We start from the raw sequence: 23,343 nt of genomic DNA, 5'->3' as shown, positions 1-23,343 counted from the left end.
GAGCTGTCCTCTCTTTGATTTCGGACTGCGCCTGCGCCTGCCCCTCTAATCTTTTGTAGCCCCCCGGTGATGATGCCAAATTGTGTTATGGTTTCAGTTCTGTTTTGGCCACTTAGGAGTGCGGTCCGTTTCGCTAGCTGGTGGCAGGATTTTTGGCGAAATTCGAGTCGTTTGAAGATATACTAGTGTGTGACTGGTGGATGAGTTTGTGCGACGGTGACTACCAATATCAGGTCTGTGTCAGTGGGTGAAGTATTCGCTGTAAACACGTGTACAGCTCCTGAAAGGGGACTCGGTTACTCGATTTAACCCAAAAACATAGTCCGATTTTTCGAATGTCTGCCGGATGACCAAAAAGGATATGTAGGCGGGCAGTACAGCGTTGATAAGCAAAGGTAAGACTACTCCAATTAAACACCCCTGTCTGACACTGAAACATAAACGTGATTTATGGTTTTGAAGCCCCCCTTTTTGGGGCAGCACCAGGTCCTGTGCAGAAATGGTCCATCAATCAAGCCACACACTCCAAAGATGTTGCCGCCGAAAAGGTTTCTGAATATACATATGCTTGTGGGGCCTGACGAATGCCAGCCATTATTTAAAAGTTGAATAAAAAGTGCGGCCGAGGCCGGAACGCTTCCTGGTATTCATGACCTACGGCCCATGCCAGCTGGGATGATGATTTTTGTATCCGCAGGAACCTGAAACATGAAATGAAAATGGAAAACTCATTTCCCGTCGCCAAGAAACGCAAATTGAATATGCTTTAGCATGGACGATTTCTGGATGGCTTAGACCTAAACAGGATATTGTTTTTCGGATACCTCCGACCAGAAGGGAAATTAGCATTTTAGGCGGATTTATTTGGCCGCCAAAAGGGGTCCTGCTGAAGGGACGCCTGGCTTTTGATGTCTGTCCATGCAAGCAAAAGCTGTCTGGCCACTTGGCACCGTTTGCTTTGACAGCTCAATTAGGCCGTCCGAACAGAGCAGATTACGAATGGTCCTGGCATTCAAATAGTCCAGCATCCATCTCCGGGTCACAAAGGACACAAAGGCCCGAAGCCTTTAGGGCCTCGGCTCGCCTCTACTGCCACTGCCACTGCCAGGTTACTAATCGAGAAATCATCCTAGCACGTGACCAGCTGTGGTCTTAGAACCCATCTGGGCAATCGGTGCCGGTCAGCAGCAGGCACGGGTCATAAAATAACGCCACGTAGAGAAGTTTTATGACAAATATTTATATTGAATTTGATTGGTTTTTGTTTCCGATTTGCTGATAGAACACGCCGTCGTATATAGCCCGGAATGCCATATAATACACTGATGGCATTAAATGGAACGAAAACAATGGCATCAGTCTTCGTTTGCTTCTCTTGAACGGAAAGTGTTTACTTCTTTCGGTATATGGTAGTGCGCACTATGAGCGCAAAAATGCTAAAAAAAAGATACTTTATCTTTAATGAAAGCCAAAGGTTAAATGTTAAAAGGAGTGGTCTGACAGCTCATTAAAGTATGCTACATATTTACCTTATATGGAGAAAGGATTTTTTAAATCTCACCTTTTGTGGGTAAACTTACAGACATTCTCTAATTAGCATGCAGCGGAGAACTCTGTCAGCAGCTCTAAAAAACCATGATTCTCTCCTTTCTGGTAATTATCAGGGCTAATTATTCATTTCTAGCATACTCCGGGTTAAACGAGGTTCTAATTAAAACCACGGCAACCAAGAAATGCAGACTCCATGTTTTCCTTGTGTTTAAGTTTTCAAATTGGAAGAATAGTGAAGCTCGTCAACATTCTCCTAAAAAGATGCACTTGTTCTCAACATTTTAGAAATAACTTCAAGCCTTGTTAGATTATTTTAAGTGCCCTCAGTTTTAAAGATATCCCATTGCTAATTTGGCATGATATTTGATAAGTTCATCAAAAGTTACTGGCAACTTTCTTGGCATCTACTTGGATTCATGTCAGAGGTTGTTCAAGCATTGAACACGATAAGAATTCCAAACATAGAATGTAGGAGATCGGACCCATGTGAATAAGTGATTAACAGCATGGTTTGAAAGACGATCTCCTGCAGTCGAACCGAATATTTACCATATGTGGTGCACTTGAAGCACTTAAGAAAGGGCCACATAGCAGGTCAGCGAGCAGTCCGTTGATAAGTAGTTTTAAATAGATTTAAGATTTTCATGTATGTTTCTTGTAAGAGAATTGTAAGAAATAAAAACAGTTTTAAAACAGAACTCATTGGAGTATCACGAGTGTTTACGGGGCTCCTCTTAACAGAGGTGTTTCTGTTTATTGACTTACTTCTACCAGCCTTCGAGTATCCTTTGAAATGTACGTATGTGCAAAAGGTTAACGGCAAACAAAGACCATCCTAACCCTAACCCTCTTAGGAAAGTGACGAGACGTAAATACAATTTTTAGGATGTTTGCCTTTTCCTCGACTTGCCTTGGGCAACGGCCCAAGGCATTTCACTGCTGACTTAACTTTTGAAAGTTTAAAGTCTCACCCGATTTTTGGGCAGTACTAACTTTTGAAATATTTAGTGGCGGAAAGTCGATTTGATTTAACTATAACATTGCCAAGTTAGGTCAACAAAGTTATAATACAAATGTATTTATTTATTTAATTCCGTATCCCCATCAGTCAGCTTTTGACTTCAGCTTTCCCAGTACCTCCATGAATTCAATCAAGCGAAAATATCAACAATAACCATGGTTAGGGAGGAGTGAAAGGAAAATGCCCAAAAAGGGCGAAACCTTCATTTCAAACACGTTAAGTCCACAAACAATAAATTGCTGTTGTTGGCCAGAAGCAAACAAACCCCTTTATGGCCATGGCATCGGTGTTATTATGTTATCACCCAGGGGCCGCATGGTGCTGAAGCTCGTTGATGGTTTTTAGGTGCTTGGAGCGAGGTGCCAATGCTTATCATAACATATGCAATAATAATCCAGGCCAGATGTCCCGGAGCGGCAGCCACAAAGGACGACATAAATTTTGATAATAAAGGCCAAATGGGGCCACAGAATTGGATGGAAGCGACTCTCATCCCGCTGACCGCTTCTGTTGCTTCTGGCGGTTTCAAAGGTTTATTGTTTTGTCCAACCCCAAAGTGTAGGGGGAGGCAAACTGCCAGCCGGAGTGCCCAGTGATTGGCATTTATGACTCATGGCTGTCCGGCCTGACCAGAAGGCCATTAAGGGCAATTATTGATGGTCGCCAAGCGGAAGTTGGCGGAATTTCCGAGCCAAAAGTAACTAACTTGATTACGTTCCTGAGAGCTCTATACTTTTTCCATGAGTGCTTCATAAATTAGATTGAAATTCAAAACTTATTTTGAAACTATAAAAGGTTCTAATCGCTGGAAAATCTAATTAATGCAAGATGCGAGTGAGGCAGGATGTTTTCGAGTGGTGCTATATACCATTTTAAAACTGGACAGGCCTTATATCCTTATAGCAGTTTAATTTTTGTATAATTCAAGGAGATAAACCTTTGTAATTCTAACTGAAAGCACATTTCAACTAAAATATTTAAACCGATTTCGTAATTCCCTACCACAACCACAAAAGTATCAAATGAGATGAAATTTTTGGAAGCTTATGTGAAAAGCTTTTAACAATACATGGGGCTTGGTTCAATAATTTGGCTTAAATAAACTTTAAATATTTAATTACCATTTCGATGGGCATGAATTTAATATGAATGTCGCAGAGAAGCCATTTGTGGAACCATCACTCCAACGCACACTAAATTAAAATGTAATTTGATAGAACAAATGAAATAATTCATTTAAATATATGTATGTGAACAGACACAATAATTGCGCATCCGCCAGGACTCCCATGCCGACAGTGCGGCTGTATAATGCAATTTGCAGAGTTTCGAGAAACCAAAAAATGTAATTAACGCTTGTTCGAGCTTAGTGAAGCGACTCTGCTGTGGCTAACCACAACGAAAAGGCGTTGCAAAAACGGTTGAAAGGTAACCAGAACTTTTCGCAAATTGCCTCTCGTGGCAACTAGGCTTCGAAGTTGCTCCATTATCTGTGTGAAGGCGGGGTGAAGAGCCTCCTATGTCGAGGAGCAACCCACTTCCCACATTCTTTTAACGGTGAATACACATGTCACGGGGGCACTGTGACTACATACATATATATGACAAAGTTTTGTCTTTAGCGCCACAAAATTTGCTCAGCACTGAGAACATCCAACGGGAGTCCTTGTCCCAGCTCATGCATGCATAACTAATCCCCGGCATGTCCTGCAGCAGCGAAAAGAAACGCTTTGCATACGTCCTGTGCAAACGGCTGGTGTTTTTTTTTTGCGGCAATCTCCAAAACACAGCTTGGTAGCATTAATAGGGAAGATGTCTTTGGTCCACTTCCTCCGTCCAAGGAATATTTTTCGTGAGCCTTCATGGATCCTTGAAAGTTTCTCGCTCGGCTGGTGCCTGAACTGAAGGTCATTTGGATGCTAAAGGCGGCTGGAGCCACCATTATTAATGTAAAACAATTAGTGTAATTGGAAAATAGCCAACAACACCAGAGGAGCTGGCATTGCAATTTGTCGACCTGTTTAATGATCGGAAATAAGCTCCAAACAAATGTCCCAATTAATTCATTTAATAAAGCTGTCAAGTATAGGGTTTCCTTAAAGGACATATGTATAAGAAATATTTAAAAAATCCTCCAATAGCTTATATATTTTCAAGAGTTTCGAAGAGCTTTATACCCAAAAAAGAGATGTATATTTTATGAAACATATGCAATTTTTAAAATAATATTTATTGGCTGCTTGATGTGAATAAATATGAATGTATATCCTTTGAATGGGGGTTTTGTTCATGGCAACTTTAACATTCCTTTGAATATCGAAAAGTACTGCCCCTTAATTGTAATTGGAAATAAAATTGATTGTGTATCAAACAAAGTACATGCAGGACCATATCCGATAGCAGCCAAAAAATTTCCATCCAACAGGATAAAAAAAAGGTAAAAACGCAGTAACTTTGTTATTTTTAAAAGAAAAAGTTTGACTGTCTTTTTTCAAAAATGGTTTTTGTGTGTGCATTAAAAACATCTGCTCGATTGGCCGCGCGGCTGGCCTCGTTTATTATGTTTATTTACGAGGAATTTAAATTTCAATATGGACGTTTTGGTCTTTAAAAGATACAATTTAGGGAATCGTAAACTGCAACTCCAGCTTCATGATTATTTTCTTGGTATTCTAGGTGGTTATTGCGAATATCTTGCAAGCTTTTAATGCTCTTACCATTTACATCATGGCTCCAGGCAGGAAGATTACACATTTTCAATCGGATTCGATTCATATTATGATGTTATGGTCGATGGATATAATTTGCAATCAATATAATGGATGTCAATACATGTAATTCTGGCAGCAAGGACATAACCAACTTAAGTGATATACATATTTACGCCCTCATACTGCCTTTATGTAGCTGGAAATGCAATCGAGTCGGGCTTTCGACCTTTTTAATTGGTAACAGAAACGTTTTAAGTGGTCCAGAGGCGCGGTGAACTTTCATGTTTGCCATCGCCATTCAAATTGCTTTTAAATGGCGCTTCCAATTCAATTAAATGAAATCCCAATCGACTTTGGGGCTGGTAATTAAATGTGGTGCACCAAGAATCAATACAAGAGCTCGACGCATTGCTTCCACTAATTAAATAAAATTTGAAACCCGAATTTTCTCAATGAAAATTAAAAGGTCCATCCTAATCAAACACACTGTGTGTGTGTCTGTGTGTGTTTGCCAAGTAAAAAAAAACAACAAAGCCTGATATTAAATACTCACTTTAAGGTCCGGAGATGCCGCAGATACCATAGCTCTCCCCAAGGACTCACTAGGATACACAAGCACTCTAAACCGCATTGGATTATGCGTCTTGGCTCGCGTAGGAAAAACAATTTTGACTTTGTTGAATTTAAATAGCCATCCCATCCCAGAGGCACTGATGGAAGGATATACAGACAGTATACGTATATATTCTGACAGAGGTATTTGGGTTTTATTTCTCTTATTTCTATCTTCTCCAGCATTATCAGTAGAATAAACAATAAAATTTCGTGTAAACAATGTGAGCAGTTCGAAAAAGTATGTCGTACGGAATGAAAGAAAAGTCCTTGCGAAGGGATGTGGCTTTTGGGGTGTCAGTTGAGTACGAACCCCGTAGGATTTCTCGCACCTTTTTCTTTTTTTAGGGATTCTATTCTTTCAGCTATCTATGTATACAAAGTACCTGACATTCTTAAAATATAGAATGAATGCCTCGTTTTCCGGAATATTACTTATTTGGGATATTAAAGCTATAAAGATTACCATCCGACTTTCCCCTCGGGCCACCTGTTGTCGGATGCAGACCTCGAGCCCCCATCAAAGAGCACATCGTTTATAAGCATTTTTAAGCTAATTGCATTGAATTAGGGCTCTTCAGACGAGTGGAATAATATGGGGCGGACCCCGGGAGCCCAGTCGAGTGTCGCAGCCGGAACCAGGCTCATCCGTCAGCGAGATGGATGAGTCCTTCTGCTGGCAAAATATGTGCGCAATCAATTTGCGCTCAAGCTGATGCGCCTTTCTGGCGACCACGAAAGTAGGCAACGCCAAAACAGGACCCCCAATCATAATCGCATCTGAAGTAATCATCATAATAAACCATTGCTAGCTAGCATGGCTAATTGGTGTTCATTCATAAGGCCCGCCGCCACTGAGTGTCTAGCAAAAAAAAAAAGAGAGAGGACAAGAGCGGACAGATGTCCTGGCTCCCTTATCCTGCTTTAGGCGCATGCGCCGTGATCTCTCGGGTCCTTTGTAGAAAAAACTGTAAACAATGTGGGAGCAGGACAGCGGCCCCAGTTCGAGGATAACGTTTGCTCGGTGTGGGTGAAAGGCGGACCAAAATACGGCGGCGCCAAGCGGCGGAAAACGTAAATAATTGCCGACGGAACGGCGATGGTAATAGCGGCACGTTGCATATCGCAGTGTGAGTGCTTATCTAGAGAATCGCGTGACTTTTGCCGGCGCCAGTTACATCCATCAAGGGTTCGCAGACGCAGAAAAAACATAAAGGATATGTTTGTGTTCGTTCTACCGAAACAGGTACACGCCATCGAACAGGCACACAAGAACATGCAACATTCCATTTGCGGTGGAAATTATGGACTTCCCAACGTTACCCTCGAAAGCAAAATATCCTGTGCTTTCAGTTCTAAGAATTTCAATTAACCATTGTGTTTTTGGAATGACTCTTTTCCAAGACTCTTTTTGAGAACTACTTTTGAAAAGTCCTGTCTTATCTGAGGGAAAGTAAACAGAAAAATACAGATGCCCCTCTTTTTTGAAAAGGACCTCTATTATTGTAGCGTCAATTGTTCAGTTTTTTGTGAGAAAGTGAGCGTGGGGAGTTGTGACTGGAATGCCTTGGCCAGGACATTTCAAGTGCAATTTGAATGGTACCCAGTACACATGCAAGCACATACCATATTCACAAAGTAAATGTACAATGTACTTGGCCCCGTGCATGTGAGCAATGCCAATCGATAAATTCAAAGGAAACAAAGTGGTAACCTCTGCACCTCATTCCCAGCGAGGCAGCAAGGCAGCCAGGCATCCTGGCAGCGACTTGGTTCATCTTGTGAGTGTTATGAGAATTTCCATCGCACACAGCAAATATTCCTCGAGTGCGTTGCTGACTTAAGCAAATTGTGTTTGTCTGAGATGTTGGAGAGTGTGGGTCCTAGGTTACTACTACACTTTTACTGCTTTTTTTTTGCTGTCCAATGAAATGAAAAGAAACGACCCCCGCGACCCGGGATGTCAATGAACTCGTCCATTTCGTTTTTGGCTAGCATGGAATTTACGTGTCAACTTGATTCCTGACGGGCTTTCAGGGTGGTTTCCTTCCTCCCCATCGACTACTGCCTGCCTGCCTGTCTGTGTTAATAGAAGAGAAACGCACTTTTTGATTTGGATTATGGAAAGTATTCGAGCACAAGAGCACAAGACATTTGAGGAGTTTCGTCTTACTGATTCCGGGCCTACGTAAATTAATTCAGGCCCAGCAAAGGCCCATAAACATGAGTACCGGCTCCATCAAGTCGTTTCAAATTATAGATTTTTTCTCCGCTCTTCGGGAATCGGATGAGACGGCGACGATGATGTCATTTGTTCCCTCTGAAAATTTATTGTTATCCGAGCTGGCATCAATAAAAGCTCTCGTTAGTAATTAATTCAATTTCAAAATGGCGAATTCAAAATGGAAAATTTCTGTATTGTTTTGTTTTATGACATCCAGATCCTTGATTGACCATTCACTGTTATTAGAGTGTGAAAACTTCCTTGGAAACACAACACAATGGCTTATCAAAAAATATCCTGTACATAGAAAATCTGGCTGGAGGACAGCATACTTAAATTCCATGAAGTTCACACATAAAGGACGAGTGTGACGGGGTCATCAAATTTTTAAATCATAAAACATGCAAAACAAACAACACAACACGCGGCAGGACACATAATCTAAATAATAAATGTTCCTTGAGCTGGGCGACCATAAACGGAAATCGCCATAAAATTCTATGGCGGATAAATTGTATGGCGGATTTTACGGTTATGAATCGGCGGAGTCCTTCCCTAGTGTCGAGGATTAGTGTTAACGTCCTGAAAACTGCCCTCTTTGGTGGTCAGGCCCCAAATAAACCATAATTGAGAAATTTCGGAAAGCAAAAGCGACGATTCAGAAGTGTTTAGTGTGGTCGAATGTGTCAGAGACTCAGATTTTGTCATCATTTGTAATCCTTTAAGGGGCTTAGAGCGAGGAGTAATGTGCCACTTGCCTGCATCCTGATTCTGTCACTCAGGATCAAAAAGTTTAGAGTTCGGATCGGCTTAAATCATTATTCGATGGCTCAGCGAACATGGGCTGATTGTTTTTTTCGGTTCTGAGCTACAATGGCGCGGCATTTTCTCATTAGAGGTCGTCGAAAGGGAAAAAAGGCGCCAGGACGAATAAAAATCTTTTTGGAATATGCTAATTTTTATGCTGATTTTTCGGTGTTTGCTCTTCCCCGTGGCCCCAGCTGCTAATGAAGGCTTGGGTCCTTGCCGGTCCTTGCTGGCTGGATGAACAGAGGGATAGGTGAATGACGCCGCATTGTCTTTTTGCGCTCATTAATTTTTCAGGCCAAGAGACCGGGTCACGTTCCAAGAACTGGGGAAAATATGAGGCATCTTGGACCATTAATTAAGAGTTTTTCTAATTAGAAGCAGCATCCTTCTGCACTCACTCCCCCCAAAATAAAGGGGAAAACAAACAAAGCTGGGTTGTGGTAGCTCTTTGATTGATTCTGGTTACATTTGTTGTGACAACTTTGTCCAAATGCTTGTCTTTCGATATTTGACAATCGTGTTTTAGGCTCACAATCCCATTGATTAATGACGCCTTTCGGACAGGATATGTTGTAGGCCCTGGGATTTAAGATCTACTCTTCCCAATTCCATTTAGATTCAAATCATTTGATGAATCATCCGTTCCATACAGTGTATATTAAAAGCTCATTAGCTAATTGACTGTACAGAAATCGGGCGTCTGATCTATTTCTGTTCTGGCTAAATCATGCGAATCTTAATTATGTAAAATCAATAGATGAATCAGATGAATAACCCAATAACCCGAATTTTGTTGGATTATTTATGGAAACCATTGTGGCGTGTAACTTTGTATAGAGTGTGCGTGGGCCGCCACCCCTCCTACTTCCAGCCAGTCATAAAAAGGGTTCATCTTGAGCTTAGAGTCCTTCTGAAATGAACAGCTTATCAAAAAATGACAAAAACGAAACGTGTTTATGAAAGCTCAAGGAGCCTTCTTGTTTTAAGAGGCTTGCCTCCTTACAACCACCTCCTAAGGTAAGCCGTGTCCCAAATCCAATATCTTTTTCCACTCAGTCTGTCACCTAATGGTATACCACAAGCATACAACCATAAAAAAAACCTTTCACGATGTTGGGGGATGCCTTGAGCATTTCCCTTTTTAAGGACTTTAAGTTTTCCTTAAAGCTGGACCAATCAACTCAGTCCTCCTGTTGAGTTATGAACATTAAATCAAGCAGTACGTTAAAAGGATTGTACGTGAAGAGTATGATGGTTGCTTTTTACAACTCAAAGGAAGTAAGGGCCAGAATGTAACTGACATGGGAACCGAAACATGTTTGCATTTCACCCAATCTCCTTGGGCATCTGAAGGTGAAACTTGGTCTGCGTAGAGGCTGGCTAATACCGTCTTTTTGCGGCAACACTTCAAAGGACTCAGTTGTGTACTCTTGGGCTCGGTGCTGGTGTTACTCTTCCGATTTCATAAAATATTTAAATGCAAAGTGGCTGGAACAAATGGACGATTGTTTCGCAACATTAACGCTGGTAGGAAATTCTGTTGAAGTTTTGATGAAAAATGTAATAACAGCGAGACTTTAAAGAAGGGCTGTGGAATACCATCATTGAAGGTTTAAGTTATTAAAGTAACTCAAAAAATTTCTTATATCTTTTATTTAATAAATAAACTATTAGATAATTTATTAAAAATATCATCTATGATATAAATTTATATTCTCTTTGATTTATAGTTTTTTAAAAACAAGTTGATATTCTTTTTATTATCCTTCTGAAGAAATAATAAAGCCAGCGTGGAAGCCACTATGACTTTCCTTTTTAAAAAACAGAAATAACTTCCGAACTAGAACAGAGATTTATTAATTTTAAGGATTTCAGTTTCATACGTTACATTTTTCATTCGGATATAAAGACATTCTTCTGGCCAAAAACGAAACAATACAGAGTGAGTAAAAACAGATCTTATCATTCCTCAGAGCGATTCCAATGGTCCAGTAGTCTCACGGCACTTTCGACGTTGCCCAGTGAGATCTTCAGAGCGCATATGTTGCGGACACGATCCTTGTAGCCCATTTGTTGGAGCTGCTCCATCTGTGTTTTGTAGCCCACTTCCCTCGAGTTGCTTATCTTGATCCGTAGCGTGGCAGTGCCTGTTCCAGCTTTGGCAGTGCCTGTTCCAGCTTTGGCAGTGCCTGTTCCTACTTTGGCGGCATCCGAACTGCTTGCGGAAGTAGAGGCGGAGGCGGAGGCGTTGGTGGCATTGATTTGATTGGCACGAATACGACGCTCCAAGATGTGACGCGCCAAGACCGCCGACTCGCCGAGCTCCCGCACCGCAGTTAGTGACTTCCCTATGTCGCCGAGCTCCAATGTCTTCATCACTTGTTTGCACTTTTTCCTCAAACTAAGGGCCATGTTCTGGGCACAGTCCATGTCGGCGGCAGTGGCCATGCGTTCCCAAGGATTCGGTAGTGGGCACCTGTTCTCGAATCCTCGCTGTGGATTCGTGCCGTCTTCGGAGCCATATGACGGGTGCTGGAACGTCATAGCCACATTGTTTTCATAGCTCTGACGCATACAGACTTGTAGGCGGCCCAATATCTTATGGCCACCGGGCACCGATTCCATACGCAGAATGTAGAGATCGCGGCGGCGACTCATCTCCTCCTTAGCCGGACTGAACGCAGAGGCGAGCAACTCTCGCAGGTTCCTGTCGCTGTTCAGGTAGTGGCGCAGCGTCACATTCTCCTCAAGCAGGGACTGGATCCGCGGATCGGACTGCAATAGGGTCCGCAATAGGCCCGGTTCGTCCAGCAAATGAGTGAAGAAGGCGGAGCTCCTAGATTTGAAGAAACGCTCTAACAGGTTGACCGGAGGTAATTTGGCCCCCGGAGTGGGTGCCTGGCCGCCACCGCCCTGAGACTGTTCTGGCCGACAAACGACGTGCACCGTGACGCCGGAGATAATACCTTGGCCATCTATCGTTCCGACGTCCTGGAGAACCTCGCCAGCAAAGACCAAAACAATACGAGCAATTGCCTGTTCGAAGCGAACGGCCACCAGGGCGCGCAAGTTCCGGATAAGCTCGTTCTGGCGTATTGAGACGATTGCCTCCCGCCCGTTTCCCTTAGCCACGATGTCTATGGACTCTTCGCAGCTCATCGCAGGAGGTTTACTGAGTGGGTTCGAGGACAAAGTCGCCTGTAAGATTTCGACTTCCCTTGGCAAGTACCAAGAGTTCTTTAACAGTACAGATCGAATTATGACAGCTTTTGCAAAGCCCTCTGAAATATGATATGTATTGGTGTGACAAGTCTCCTCTAAGAAACATCAGCACCTAGCAGTTACTGCAGCCTGGCCCCATTCACTTTATCCAACATGGCTGAAACCCGAAAGCTTTGACTTTTCATACAGTTGCTGAGTCTCGAAATTTATTTTAAATTTAAATTTATTTAAAACGAAATTTATTTTATTTTTTATTTTATTCCGCTCAAGAATCGGATAATTCTTGGCAGAGATATGGGCTTCGCTGGGGTCCATAGTGTCCTTCCCATGCATCTCCCTCATTTTTGAAGGGGTCCCCCCAGAATATTGGACAAAAAATCTCAAAAATATTTTCTTTCTAGTTTTTGATGCAGATTGATGGAGAATAGATCCACCATTCGTTTAAGGTATTCCTCTCAAGAATCGGATGATTATTGCCAAAGATATGGGCTTCGCTGGGGTCCATAGTGTCCCTCCCATGCATCTCCCTCATTTTTGAAGGGGAGCCCCCAGAATATTTGACAAAAAATCTCAAAAATATTTTCTTTCTAGGTTTTGATGCAGATTGATGGAGAATCGATCCACCATTCGTTTAAGGTATTCCTCTCAAGAATCGGATGATTATTGGCAGAGATATGGGCTTCGCTGGGGTCCATAGTGTCCTTCCCATGCATCTCCCTCATTTTTGAAGGGGACCCCCCAGGATATTTGACAAAAACTCTCAAAAAAAAGGTTTTGATGCAGATTGATGGAGAATCAATCCACCATTCGTTTAAGGCATTCCGCTCAAGAATCGGATGATTATTGGCAGAGATATGGGCGTCGCTGGGGTCCACAGTGTCCTTCCCATGCCTCTCCCTAATTTTTGAAGGGGGTCCCCAGAATATTTGACAAAAAATGTGAAAAATATTTTGTTTCTAGTTTTTGATGCAGATTGATGGAGAATCGATCCACCATTCGTTTAAGGTATTCCGCTCAAGAATCGGATGATTATTGGCAGAGATATGGGCTTTGCTGGAGTCCATAGTGTCCTTCCCATGCATCTCCCTCATTTTTGAAGGGGACGTTCCAGGATATTCGACGAAAAATCTCAAAAATATTTTGTTTCTAGGTTTTGATGCAGATTGATGGAGAATCAATCCACCATTCTTTTAAGGTATTCCGCTCAAGAATCGGATAATTCTTGGCAGAGATATGGGCTTCGCTGGGGTCCATAGTGTCCTTCCCATGCATCTCCCTCATTTTTGAAGGGGTCCCCCCAGAATATTGGACAAAAAATCTCAAAAATATTTTCTTTCTAGTTTTTGATGCAGATTGATGGAGAATAGATCCACCATTCGTTTAAGGTATTCCTCTCAAGAATCGGATGATTATTGCCAAAGATATGGGCTTCGCTGGGGTCCATAGTGTCCCTCCCATGCATCTCCCTCATTTTTGAAGGGGTCCCCCCAGAATATTGGACAAAAAATCTCAAAAATATTTTGTTTCTAGTTTTTGATGCAGATTGATGGAGAATCGATCCACCATTCGTTTAAGGTATTCCGCTCAAGAATCGGATGATTATTGCCAAAGATATGGGCTTCGCTGGGGTCCATAGTGTCCTTCCCATGCATCTCCCTCATTTTTGAAGGGGTCCCCCCAGAATATTGGACAAAAAATCTCAAAAATATTTTGTTTCTAGTTTTTGATGCAGATTGATGGAGAATCGATCCACCATTCGTTTAAGGTATTCCGCTCAAGAATCGGATGATTATTGCCAAAGATATGGGCTTCGCTGGGGTCCATAGTGTCCTTCCCATGCATCTCCCTCATTTTTTAAGGAGACACCCCAGGATATTTGACAAAAAATCTCAAAAATATTTTGTTTCTAGTTTTTGATGCAGATTGATGGAGAATCGATCCACCATTCGTTTAAGGTATACCGCTCAAGAATCGGATAATTCTTGGCCGAGATATGGGCTTCGCTGGGGTCCATAGTGTCCCTCCCATGCATCTCCGTCATTTTTGAAGGGGACCCTCCAGAATATTTGACAAAAAATCTCAAAAATATTTTGTTTCTAGTTTTTGATGCAGATTGATGGAGAATCGATCCACCATTCGTTTAAGGTATTCCGCTCAAGAATCGGATGATTATTGACAGCAATATAGCGTTCGCAGGGATTCATATTGTCGTTGTAGGATTTAATTAAATAAACTCCATTGTGTAAAGTTAAAGTTACTATAAATTTGAGAAAACTTCGACTGAATGTTTTTTATAATTAGTTAGGACTGCCGTCCCTAGTTAGGACAAAGAGCCTTTTACATTGAATTTCCTGTTCTCGTCCTAACTTTTGCCATTCGGCCCGTCTTTTGTTTCAGGTGCATCCTATTTGGCTACAATAGAAAAAAGTGGGACAGCTAAAATCAGGCACCAAGGCAACAAGCCTTAAGTTTCGCAGCCACAACCAACAAGGGGAAACTACGAAAAGAAGGCGGGCGGAGCCATTGATGTAGTGCTATGGGGGCCAACACATCGAGCAGATCCGACGCGAGTCTGCTCGGCAATGATGAAGGTAAGTAGACACTAGACAGTAAAACGGGAGTGGAGGGCACGGGGGCTAAAAAAAAACATCGAAGTAGTCAGACCCTGTGACGGGAAAAACATAACAGAATTATAAAAATTTCTACCGCACACACACCCGAGGTATAGTCGCGGTATGGAGCTGATTCCGGACCTGTGCCTGATCAAGATATTGGAGCACCTCTCGCTGCCCGACCAGATTGCCATGCTGCAGACCTACGAGCGCTGTCGCCCCTTGTTGGGAAGTATTTGGCGCCGGCGACTGGACAGGATAGCGCTCAACTTGCTGGAGGTTCCTATACAGGGGGAAGACTTTAGGATGCTCCTAAACTGCGCATGCCAGGGGCTGCGAGAGATCAGGATCAGCTACATGGATAGGGACCACTTCGAGGCGCTGGTAGGGTGCAGGTATCCCAACCTGGACCTTCTGCAGGTGGATGCACTGCCGCCGTTCGCCCTGCGTCCTCGCCTCAGGCATCAGCTAAGACAGATTATGCCAAAGTCCATCTACCTGGACAACCCACCCACCATGGGCTGTGTTCTCCAAAGCCAGAATGAAGACCAAAGCTGGAAGTCACCGGGTGTGTGGGCGGTAGATTGAACAAAAATTTTCCGAAGGAGATGAACCCATTCAGCAAATATCTGACCATACTCATGTGCCTCACACTCATTTCTTTTGCCCTCACAGTCAATTTCGATCACTTCCAAATTCTTCGTGCCATAGGCAAGGGCAGTTTCGGCAAGGTGGGTAATTACAGTGACAGTTGAATCCAAAGATTACATTACTTTTATCCTTGTCAGGTTTGCATTGTCCAGAAACGCGACAACGGCATCCTGTACGCCATGAAGTATGTGAGTCGGTCGGCATGCGAGCTACGAGGCGCTCTGGGTGGTGTCATTAAGGAGGTGGAACTGCTATCCTCACTAGAGCATCCATTTCTTGTCAATTTGTGGTTTTCATTTCAAGGTGAGTCTGAAAACACTCCACAAATTGTTATTATCTATCAAAAAATATTTTATTTTAAGTAATATTTTATCTCAAGTCTTAAGGAAGGGACAGTTAAAGTTTAGGATTTTGTTTATAGTATTTCATGTTGATTTTTTCAAGGTTCTCCTATTATTTTTGTTATAAATTATTTTCATATGTTTTTAACATAAAATTGAAGACTTCAACCCCCATTTAATCCCTTTGAAAGGTAGAGTTATATTTTATAATATATTGTTCTGTCATATCCTTGCTAGCGTATGCAAATTTTCAGGTATCTGTTCTACCTTTTACGTTCTGGCTCCCTCCTGTCCATTTCTTTCTATAATACTCTTACATACATACGTCTTCCGCTACTGCTGCTGATTGCCAATCAAAATGCAAATTAACTTCGTGAATTTATTTTCAAGCCATAATCCTCACATATACACGAACTTCTTCTGTTTTCCACAGACGAAGAGGATTTATTCATGGTCTGCGACCTGTTGACTGGCGGCGATTTGAGATATCACTTACAGAACCGAGTAAGTTCTTCTGTGGCGTTGCTCCCCTGCCCTTTTGGTCCCTTTGGTCTAAAACAGAAACCCTTATCCTTTCAGGTGGAGTTCTCCGAACAGAGTGTGGCCTTATTAGTGTGCGAGCTTGGCAGTGCGCTGGAGTACCTGCAAACGCAACGAGTTGTCCACAGGGACATCAAGCCTGATAATATTCTATTGGATGATGCCGGTAAGTATTCAGGACGTGCCATGTGAAAGTGTCAAAGTTGCCCTCCCATCTGACACGCAGGTATTGGTTCGTCCTGCCTCCACAGTTCGCTCTGATGCTCCTTCCTGTTGCTCGAAGCTCGAACATTTATCGATTCGTGCACGGTGTTCCGGGGTCCCAAATGTATTTCCGTATAGATAGACAGGTCGGGCGGTCACAAATTATTCATTGGCAATCCAGACAGAAACTGGATGTCACACGGCAGGTATTCAGGGAAATATGCCGAGGCCAAAATGTTATTAAACACAAAAAAATGGAAAAGTTAACTTTTGAGGCAGCCGAAGTGTGTACACTGTACACCCTTTGTACTTGGGTTGTAGTAAGTAATGGATATAGTTAGCCGATCCTTTTAGACATTTTAGAATCAAAAACAGTTCCTTAGTAAGTGAATTTTAAAAAAAGTTTCAACCTAAGGGCTTAACACTTCAAAGTTAGAGATGTTCTTAGAATCTGCCATCTCATTTATAAAGAGAATTTCATTTTTATAGAATCACCTTTAATTAAATTATACTTTTCCTACAAAAGAACGTAATGCTAGATGCTTAAAGGACTATTCGATAGGTTAATTGAATATGGTATACCGGACTATATAAGCATCCCGACACCGCCCGAAGCTAACTTTCCTTTCCCCAAACAAATTAAACCAACAGCAGTACACTCTCGTTCCAAAATATGTGCCGCATCTTTAGCCCCAATTAAATTAATTTCAGGACACGCCCATTTGACTGATTTTAATATTGCCACAAGGTTGCAAAAGGATGCTCTGGCTTGCAGCATGTCAGGAACGAAGCCATATATGGCGCCCGAGGTGTTCCTCTGCGCCCTGGACGAAGTGGGTGAGTGGTGGATGTTGGGGAAAAAATGAAATTAAACCGATACATGTTCCATCCGCACTTTAGCATGAGTGGGGTATAGGGGTCTGATGTAGTTAATTGACTGCATCCTAACGTTTTCAATTCATTTACAGCAGGATACAGTTATCCGGTTGACTGGTGGTCCCTGGGCGTGGTGGCCTACGAGATGCGGGCCAACACCCGCCCATTTGTAGTGCACTCGAACACGCCGCTGGCAGAAATCAAGAATATTCTGAACACTCCAGTGCACTATCCTCGTTACTGGACCAGCAATTTTGTCGATTTGCTGCAGAAAGTGAGATGATGGTTCCCATTTAGTGACAACATTTAATTTTATTTACTTTGTTACAGCTGCTCTCCCCCTATCCTGGGGCCAGGATAAGCACGCAGCAGGAGCTGCATCAGACGCCACTTCTGAGGAATATTGACTTTCAACAAGTCCTCGATAAGAAGACGAAACCCATTTTCAAGCCCCCCGAAGACCATTTGAACTGTGATCCCTGTCTGGAGCTGGAGGAGATGATTGTGGAGACACGACCTCTTCACAAAAAGAAGAAGCGTTTGGCAAAGCAGCGTTCCGCGCAACGTGACAGTGATCCGGAGACAGCTCTCGTCAAGGAGTTCATCGTCTACAACCGCTACAAGGAGCTGAAGCGGAAGGCCATGGAGCAGAAGGAGAACGACTGGCAGCGCGAGCTGGAGTTTGCGATGGCCAACTCCATAGTCAATAGTCTGGCACCCATCCAGGAGAAGCCCAATCCTAGCATCGTGCAAGCTGCTGACGGCGCGGCATCATCCTCGACAGGGGCAAAGGGAGCGGCCTGTAAGGATAGCGAAAGCATCGAATTCATAGACCGGACTCCGTCTCCCCAGACCACCACTACAGTGCCTGACCCGGCACTGAACCCACAGAAGGGAGGCTGCACAACGTCGGACAAGGCAACGAGCCCCCAGTAATGCAGAAACTCCATGATCGTTATAGGTTTCAAAGCAAAAAGCACAAACAATTAACGCCCACGCACCCAGCGATAACATGATACGATATCCAATCCATCCCACCCCCCCACAGAAGTACCAGAACCTATTTTTCGAACTCTGCTGAATTTCATTATTGTATATGTATATAAATGATATATAAAGAAATTTGATATCCCTTAGGGTATTTCACAGGCCTGCATAGGTTTTAAGATCCTTTGTACATATAAATAAATAGATTTTAAACAAAAAAATCAAAATAAACTAAGCATAGCACTGCACAAACTTTTTCGATTTTTTTTAGTTTTTATTTCAAGTTATATTTCATTCATGTTTCACATTTTTTTTGTATAAAAAAGAGTAAATAATATGTTCTGCATTGTATAATTGCTGTTTCACGTTTCTGTTGATCTCTTGTTAAAATTTATAATTAGGGGTATTGGTGTTTCGTTAATGTGAAGACACTAACCAAAATTACAATATTTTTTTTTCTTTTTTTGAATTATTTTCGCAGCAAAAATGCAACATTTTAATAGTTTTTTTTTTTGTGTGTTTCATTCAATTTTTCGTTTACGATTTTTCGTTTTATTTGGGTTTTTGCGATTAATATTACAAATATTAAGAATATTTTATCTTCACCCGTAGTGGCCCCACTCGAAAAGCAGCTCAACTGCATAATTGAGATGGGTCGCTAAGTCGCTAAGATATTAATTGCAGAAGGGGCGAGAAAAACGAAATGAGAAATTGATAGGAAAGGGTCATCATTAACTTTAGACTGTGGGCTGCCACAGGAACAAGTTAGTAAACGTTTATATATTATAGAAATTTAGTTCCACTTCTGTGTGTGGAACGAGTATTTCTGCAATGATTGTAACTAATTTAAATTTCAGTTAAGTTGCTCAACGAATTTTCGTTTTGTTTTTTTCTTAGGCAAAAACAAATGCAATTGTTTAAAAAAAGCGTCAATGGTTTGAGTTAGAAAATGTTGCTTTTGCTCTTGTTAGAATAATGAAGGAGAAGAAACTACAAGCTGCAAAATATGATCTTCAGTGTATGCCTGTGTAGCTGAATGTTTGTATGTGTTTGTGTATGTGTGTCTATGGTTGTGTGTTGGTGTGGTGTGAGTGTATGTTTTTTGGTGTCTGGAGTTCATGTTCCATTCATATTTTGTGTGAGTGATATTTTTTAGACTTTCTCTAAACAAAATGTTACTCTTTTTCGATGAACTCCAAACGTTATGCTGCCGGCGGACATCCGCCGCAACCATTTTGTGGCTGAGCTGACTGCTGGGTCATACTATACTGTGGTGGTGTCCACAGATTCGATACGAGCACCACCCGCATCCCCGCCACTAACAGCTCCGGCCTCATTTCCATTTTCCGCACCGCCGGCAGCGGTACCTTCCTCTACAGCGCTAGCATTGGCGGCAGTGGAGCTTGCACTCTTTTTGGCGCCAAACTTGATTAATTCGACGTTGACGTTTATTGTCTTGGTCTGAACCGGCGCTGCAGACTCCGTTGGCTCCGTTTTCACAGCGGCATCACCTTCAGCACCCGCTGCGGTTGCTGGGGCGGACTCGCCACCGGTGGTAATGGTCAGCGAGAGATCGTTGAGTGACTTCATCACCTTGTCGACGTCATCCTGAGTGCTGGGAGTTCCATTACGGTTTCCGAAATACAGGAAACACTTTCCAAAGTGACCTAATAAACCAAAATCATCATCATTTCCTAAAAAAAAAACACTTATTTCTTCACTTACCTTTCCAGGTAATAGACATTGGATTGCACTCGCGCTTGCGGAGCTCAGATTTCAGGTCCTTGACGCGAATATCACGGGTCAAGTTTGTCAACTTAATGCAGAAATCACGCGGTCCGCGATTCTTGTTCTTCTTCGGACGACGCTCGCCAGCTCCAGCTTCATCAAACTTACGATCCTCGCTCTTGGCACCTCCCTCAACTCCAGACTGCTCGCCCTCAGACTGCAATAACATAATTTTTTCATTAATTTGTTAAGTAAAGTAAAGGTATTTAGCCAACTAACCTTAGTTGCGCGTCTGCGGCGGTTAACGAAACGGCCCTTACGCCTCGGCGTACGTTTCTGCGTAGTTTCCTGCTGCTTGTTTGTAAAACAAAATATTCAAAATTAGACATAATGTCAAAAATAAAGAGCAAATTTCACTTACGCCTGGCTGCTCGTTGTCAGTCTGTGAGGTGGTGCGTCCTGGGTTTCCTCGTTGGAAGCGACGACGCAGCGGACCACGACCACGGCGCCTGTTGTTTTGATGCTGCTCCACATCGGTGTCTTCCTCCTTCAATGAAATCGACTTTCCGGCCTTCTCCTCGCGCTCCTTAAGCTGTTGCAGAACAGGCAATATCTTCAAACGACGATCTGACAACAACTCCCAGAAAACGCCACTGGGACGTGACAAACGCTTGGCGACACGGATCACCTCAGTGGGTGTAACAATAATGTCCACTGGGGTGTCGTACTTCTGGAACAGGTTCAGGGGCAATGTGTCCAACACCTGCAGATCGTGTACGATCGTAACAATCACTGTCTGTGGGGTGATAGCGCCCAGTTCGATGAGCAGGCCAATGTCTAGATCGGCGAACCCATTGCCACGGCCAATGCGATAGCCTTCGCGCGACACCACAACAGATCCGATCACGACCATGTCAAGCTTAAGACCACTATCCAGAGCTATTTCCGAGCGGAACTTCTGGATGTCCTGCACGCGCAATGCCTCCTTCTTCTGCTCCTCTGTGGCATCGGCTGGCACATCTACCTTCAGGCACAGCGCTGACGAATCACGAGTGCTGGGCAAGTAAACAGACTTGTCGGCCAGCAAAGCTTTTTCTTTGAAGTCGTGCAAGGCGCGATCAATGTTGACCTTGATGTGCTCTATAGAGGTGGGAGACAGAAGGGGGGTAAACTCAATGTAAGCCTTTGATTAGGATTGCGCAGTCCTGGTACACTTACGTGCTTTCTTGAATTCTTCCTCATTGATGAGCAATGAAGCAGCCTTATCGGCATCGACAAATGCAGGAATCCGGTTGAATATGTTGTTGAATCCAATTCCCACCTTGCCCTCCTGGATCTTCTTCCAGGTTTGCACGCGCAAAGAGCGCTTTGTGGGCTCTACGGGCTGAGCTGTAGAGAACAGAAAAGAAACGATGCAAAAAATACATTGTAGAATCTGCTGACAGGCAAAATTCCGTGGCCCGATTGCTCTTATCGCCCCGGCGGACCTGTGTCGTTATCACTTTCGTTTTATGCTGGACTAAAGGTGATATTAGGACTGATAAACCGGTTTCCACGCCTAGAAATCTAACAAAAAAGTGTTTCGGCCCAAACAAGCAGCAAAAAAACACCGGCACGGTCATCAACAAAAATAAGAAAAAAAAAATTTGCATGGAAAACAAGCAGCAGAGTTGCCACCTGAGGCAATTCCAACAAAAAAACAAAGATGGCAAAAAAAAAACGTGTACGTTCTTGCGTATGGGGAGGCAGTTTTTTAACACAAACCGACAGCCCCTGGCGCAGATGAAAAGCACAATTGCGTGTGCTTGTTGGGAAAAATTAATTTCTAACATCCCAATATCGATATTGACGCATGACCAATAAGTTGGCAACGCTTCGGCCGCACACAAACACACACACACACACATACGAGACTGCCTACATACACTCGCATACGCACTAAACATTGCTCAGCGATGAGCGCATCAAAACGCGAATTTCTCAATTAATATGTATGCATGTGAGGAGTGGCTTGTGCTGGTGTGCACCGGCGGTAAAGAGGCGGCGCGGCATGCAAGAAATGACATTAAACGAGCGGCCAAAAACTCAAATCGGCCAAGAGCAGCCAAAATAGTCGCCGAAAATGATTCATTCCGGACTATTTGCGTCCGGACAACTAGTAATTGTAAGCCTGCTGCCATTTTCATCAGCGCAAAGAATGCGCGCCACGATGACGTAATTAATGTCAACAACAGAATCGGTGGATCGCGTACCGACATGTATACACACACAAGTTATTCCCCCCTTTTCATTTTCGCTTCTTCCTTTTTCCCCATTACCATTTTTTTTTTGCAACAATTTTGCTCCATAGTTTCGGCTATTTGACAACTCTTATTTACAGCTAGAGTTTGCTAGAAAGAAATATGGCGGAATTTTGACAACTTTTTTGCACCGTTCGTAAAATGGCCGAGCAAAAGGAACGGGAACGGGAAGGGGTCAAGGGAATATGTGCCTTATTGGCGAAGTTCGCAGCTGCGAGAATGCCCTTGATCCCCTTTTGATATGCGGAAAATAGTGCAATGCACTTTTAGCAAAACGGACGAAAGCGAACACGGCGCAAAATACTCATGATAACATTCTCACACTTGCATGTTGCCTTTCATTCTAGCTAGCTATTCGGCGCCGTCGCGCAATTGGACGGGAATAACTTACTTGTCGATGATACCTCCTGCGCGGTGTTAGCGCCATTCTCCGCGGCGGCGGCAGCGGGAGCTGCGTTGCTTTGATTCTCCATCGTATCTCGTTTATAAGTTGCGTACTCGAACTGTTTTTAGTTTTTTGCTCGAGAATTTTCTTCGCTGAATTTACACAAGTTACAGAGCAACGTCTACCTTCTCCTGCTTCCAACAAACCACAAGCCACAAAAAAAAACCACGTTTCTGACGTTTGCCGTTTGACGTTTTGACGTTTGGGGCTACAGCTCTCTGCGATGTCAGGTGTTACCAGACGTTCAAAAGAAAGTACCTGGGTGGTGTCACTGGATGACTCGAAAAAAAACCAGGTGATGCCACTTTATAATTAACAGCCGCACTAATGAACTATCGTATCAAATCTTTGTCACAGTGTCTTATTAAAATTCTTGTTTGCTATTAACTAATTTTTTTTTTCAATAATTTGCAAATTTAGCCTTTTTTTTTTGCTAAACGCCGGGTTCTTTATCTTGATGTCTCAAAAAAGTACCATGGTGGTGTCACTGGCTGGGTCAGTACCAGTG

At 43.0% G+C, this 23,343-nt stretch overlaps 3 protein-coding genes across 6 annotated transcripts; 1 reads left to right on the top strand and 2 right to left on the bottom strand.

Moving 5' to 3' along the window:
• The first annotated feature begins 225 nt into the window (after nt 1–225).
• LOC6499604 (serine/threonine-protein kinase 32A) lies at nt 226–19,441 on the top strand. 3 transcript variants are annotated; one of them, XM_014910661.3, is made up of 9 exons: nt 226–395; nt 14,549–14,742; nt 15,439–15,494; nt 15,552–15,717; nt 16,189–16,259; nt 16,335–16,461; nt 17,211–17,336; nt 17,468–17,649; nt 17,706–19,441. In XM_014910661.3, exons 2-9 carry the CDS (start codon nt 14,688–14,690, stop codon nt 18,309–18,311), a joined length of 1,389 nt encoding a protein of 462 aa, XP_014766147.1. In that variant the 5' UTR covers nt 226–395; nt 14,549–14,687; the 3' UTR covers nt 18,312–19,441. The 3 variants fall into 3 exon arrangements, with proteins under 3 accessions (XP_014766147.1, XP_032312135.1, XP_001954313.2); XM_032456244.2 differs by lacking the exon at nt 226–395 and adding an exon at nt 7,123–7,141; XM_001954277.4 differs by lacking the exons at nt 226–395; nt 14,549–14,742 and adding an exon at nt 14,796–15,251 and having other exon boundaries at nt 15,347–15,494; nt 17,706–19,061.
• LOC6500993 (ubiquilin-2) lies at nt 10,763–12,207 on the bottom strand. Its single transcript, XM_001954278.4, has one exon. It carries the CDS (start codon nt 12,086–12,088, stop codon nt 10,892–10,894), a length of 1,197 nt encoding a protein of 398 aa, XP_001954314.1. The 5' UTR covers nt 12,089–12,207; the 3' UTR covers nt 10,763–10,891.
• On the bottom strand, nt 18,616–23,016 carry LOC6500992 (methenyltetrahydrofolate synthase domain-containing protein). 2 transcript variants are annotated; one of them, XM_001954276.4, is made up of 6 exons: nt 22,782–23,016; nt 21,309–21,479; nt 20,512–21,230; nt 20,370–20,441; nt 20,088–20,307; nt 18,616–20,029 (listed from the first exon to the last, which is right to left on the bottom strand). In XM_001954276.4, the coding sequence occupies exons 1-6, from the start codon at nt 22,861–22,863 to the stop codon at nt 19,626–19,628; spliced, it is 1,668 nt and encodes a 555-aa protein (XP_001954312.1). In that variant the 5' UTR covers nt 22,864–23,016; the 3' UTR covers nt 18,616–19,625. The 2 variants fall into 2 exon arrangements, with proteins under 2 accessions (XP_001954312.1, XP_014766844.1); XM_014911358.3 differs by having other exon boundaries at nt 20,370–20,444; nt 22,782–23,008.
• Between the last annotated feature and the right edge of the window lie 327 nt (nt 23,017–23,343).

This window comes from Drosophila ananassae, chromosome 2L (genome assembly GCF_017639315.1).
Source record: "Drosophila ananassae strain 14024-0371.13 chromosome 2L, ASM1763931v2, whole genome shotgun sequence".
NCBI lineage: Eukaryota > Metazoa > Arthropoda > Insecta > Diptera > Drosophilidae > Drosophila > Drosophila ananassae.
This window is presented reverse-complemented; position numbering and strand designations above follow the sequence as displayed.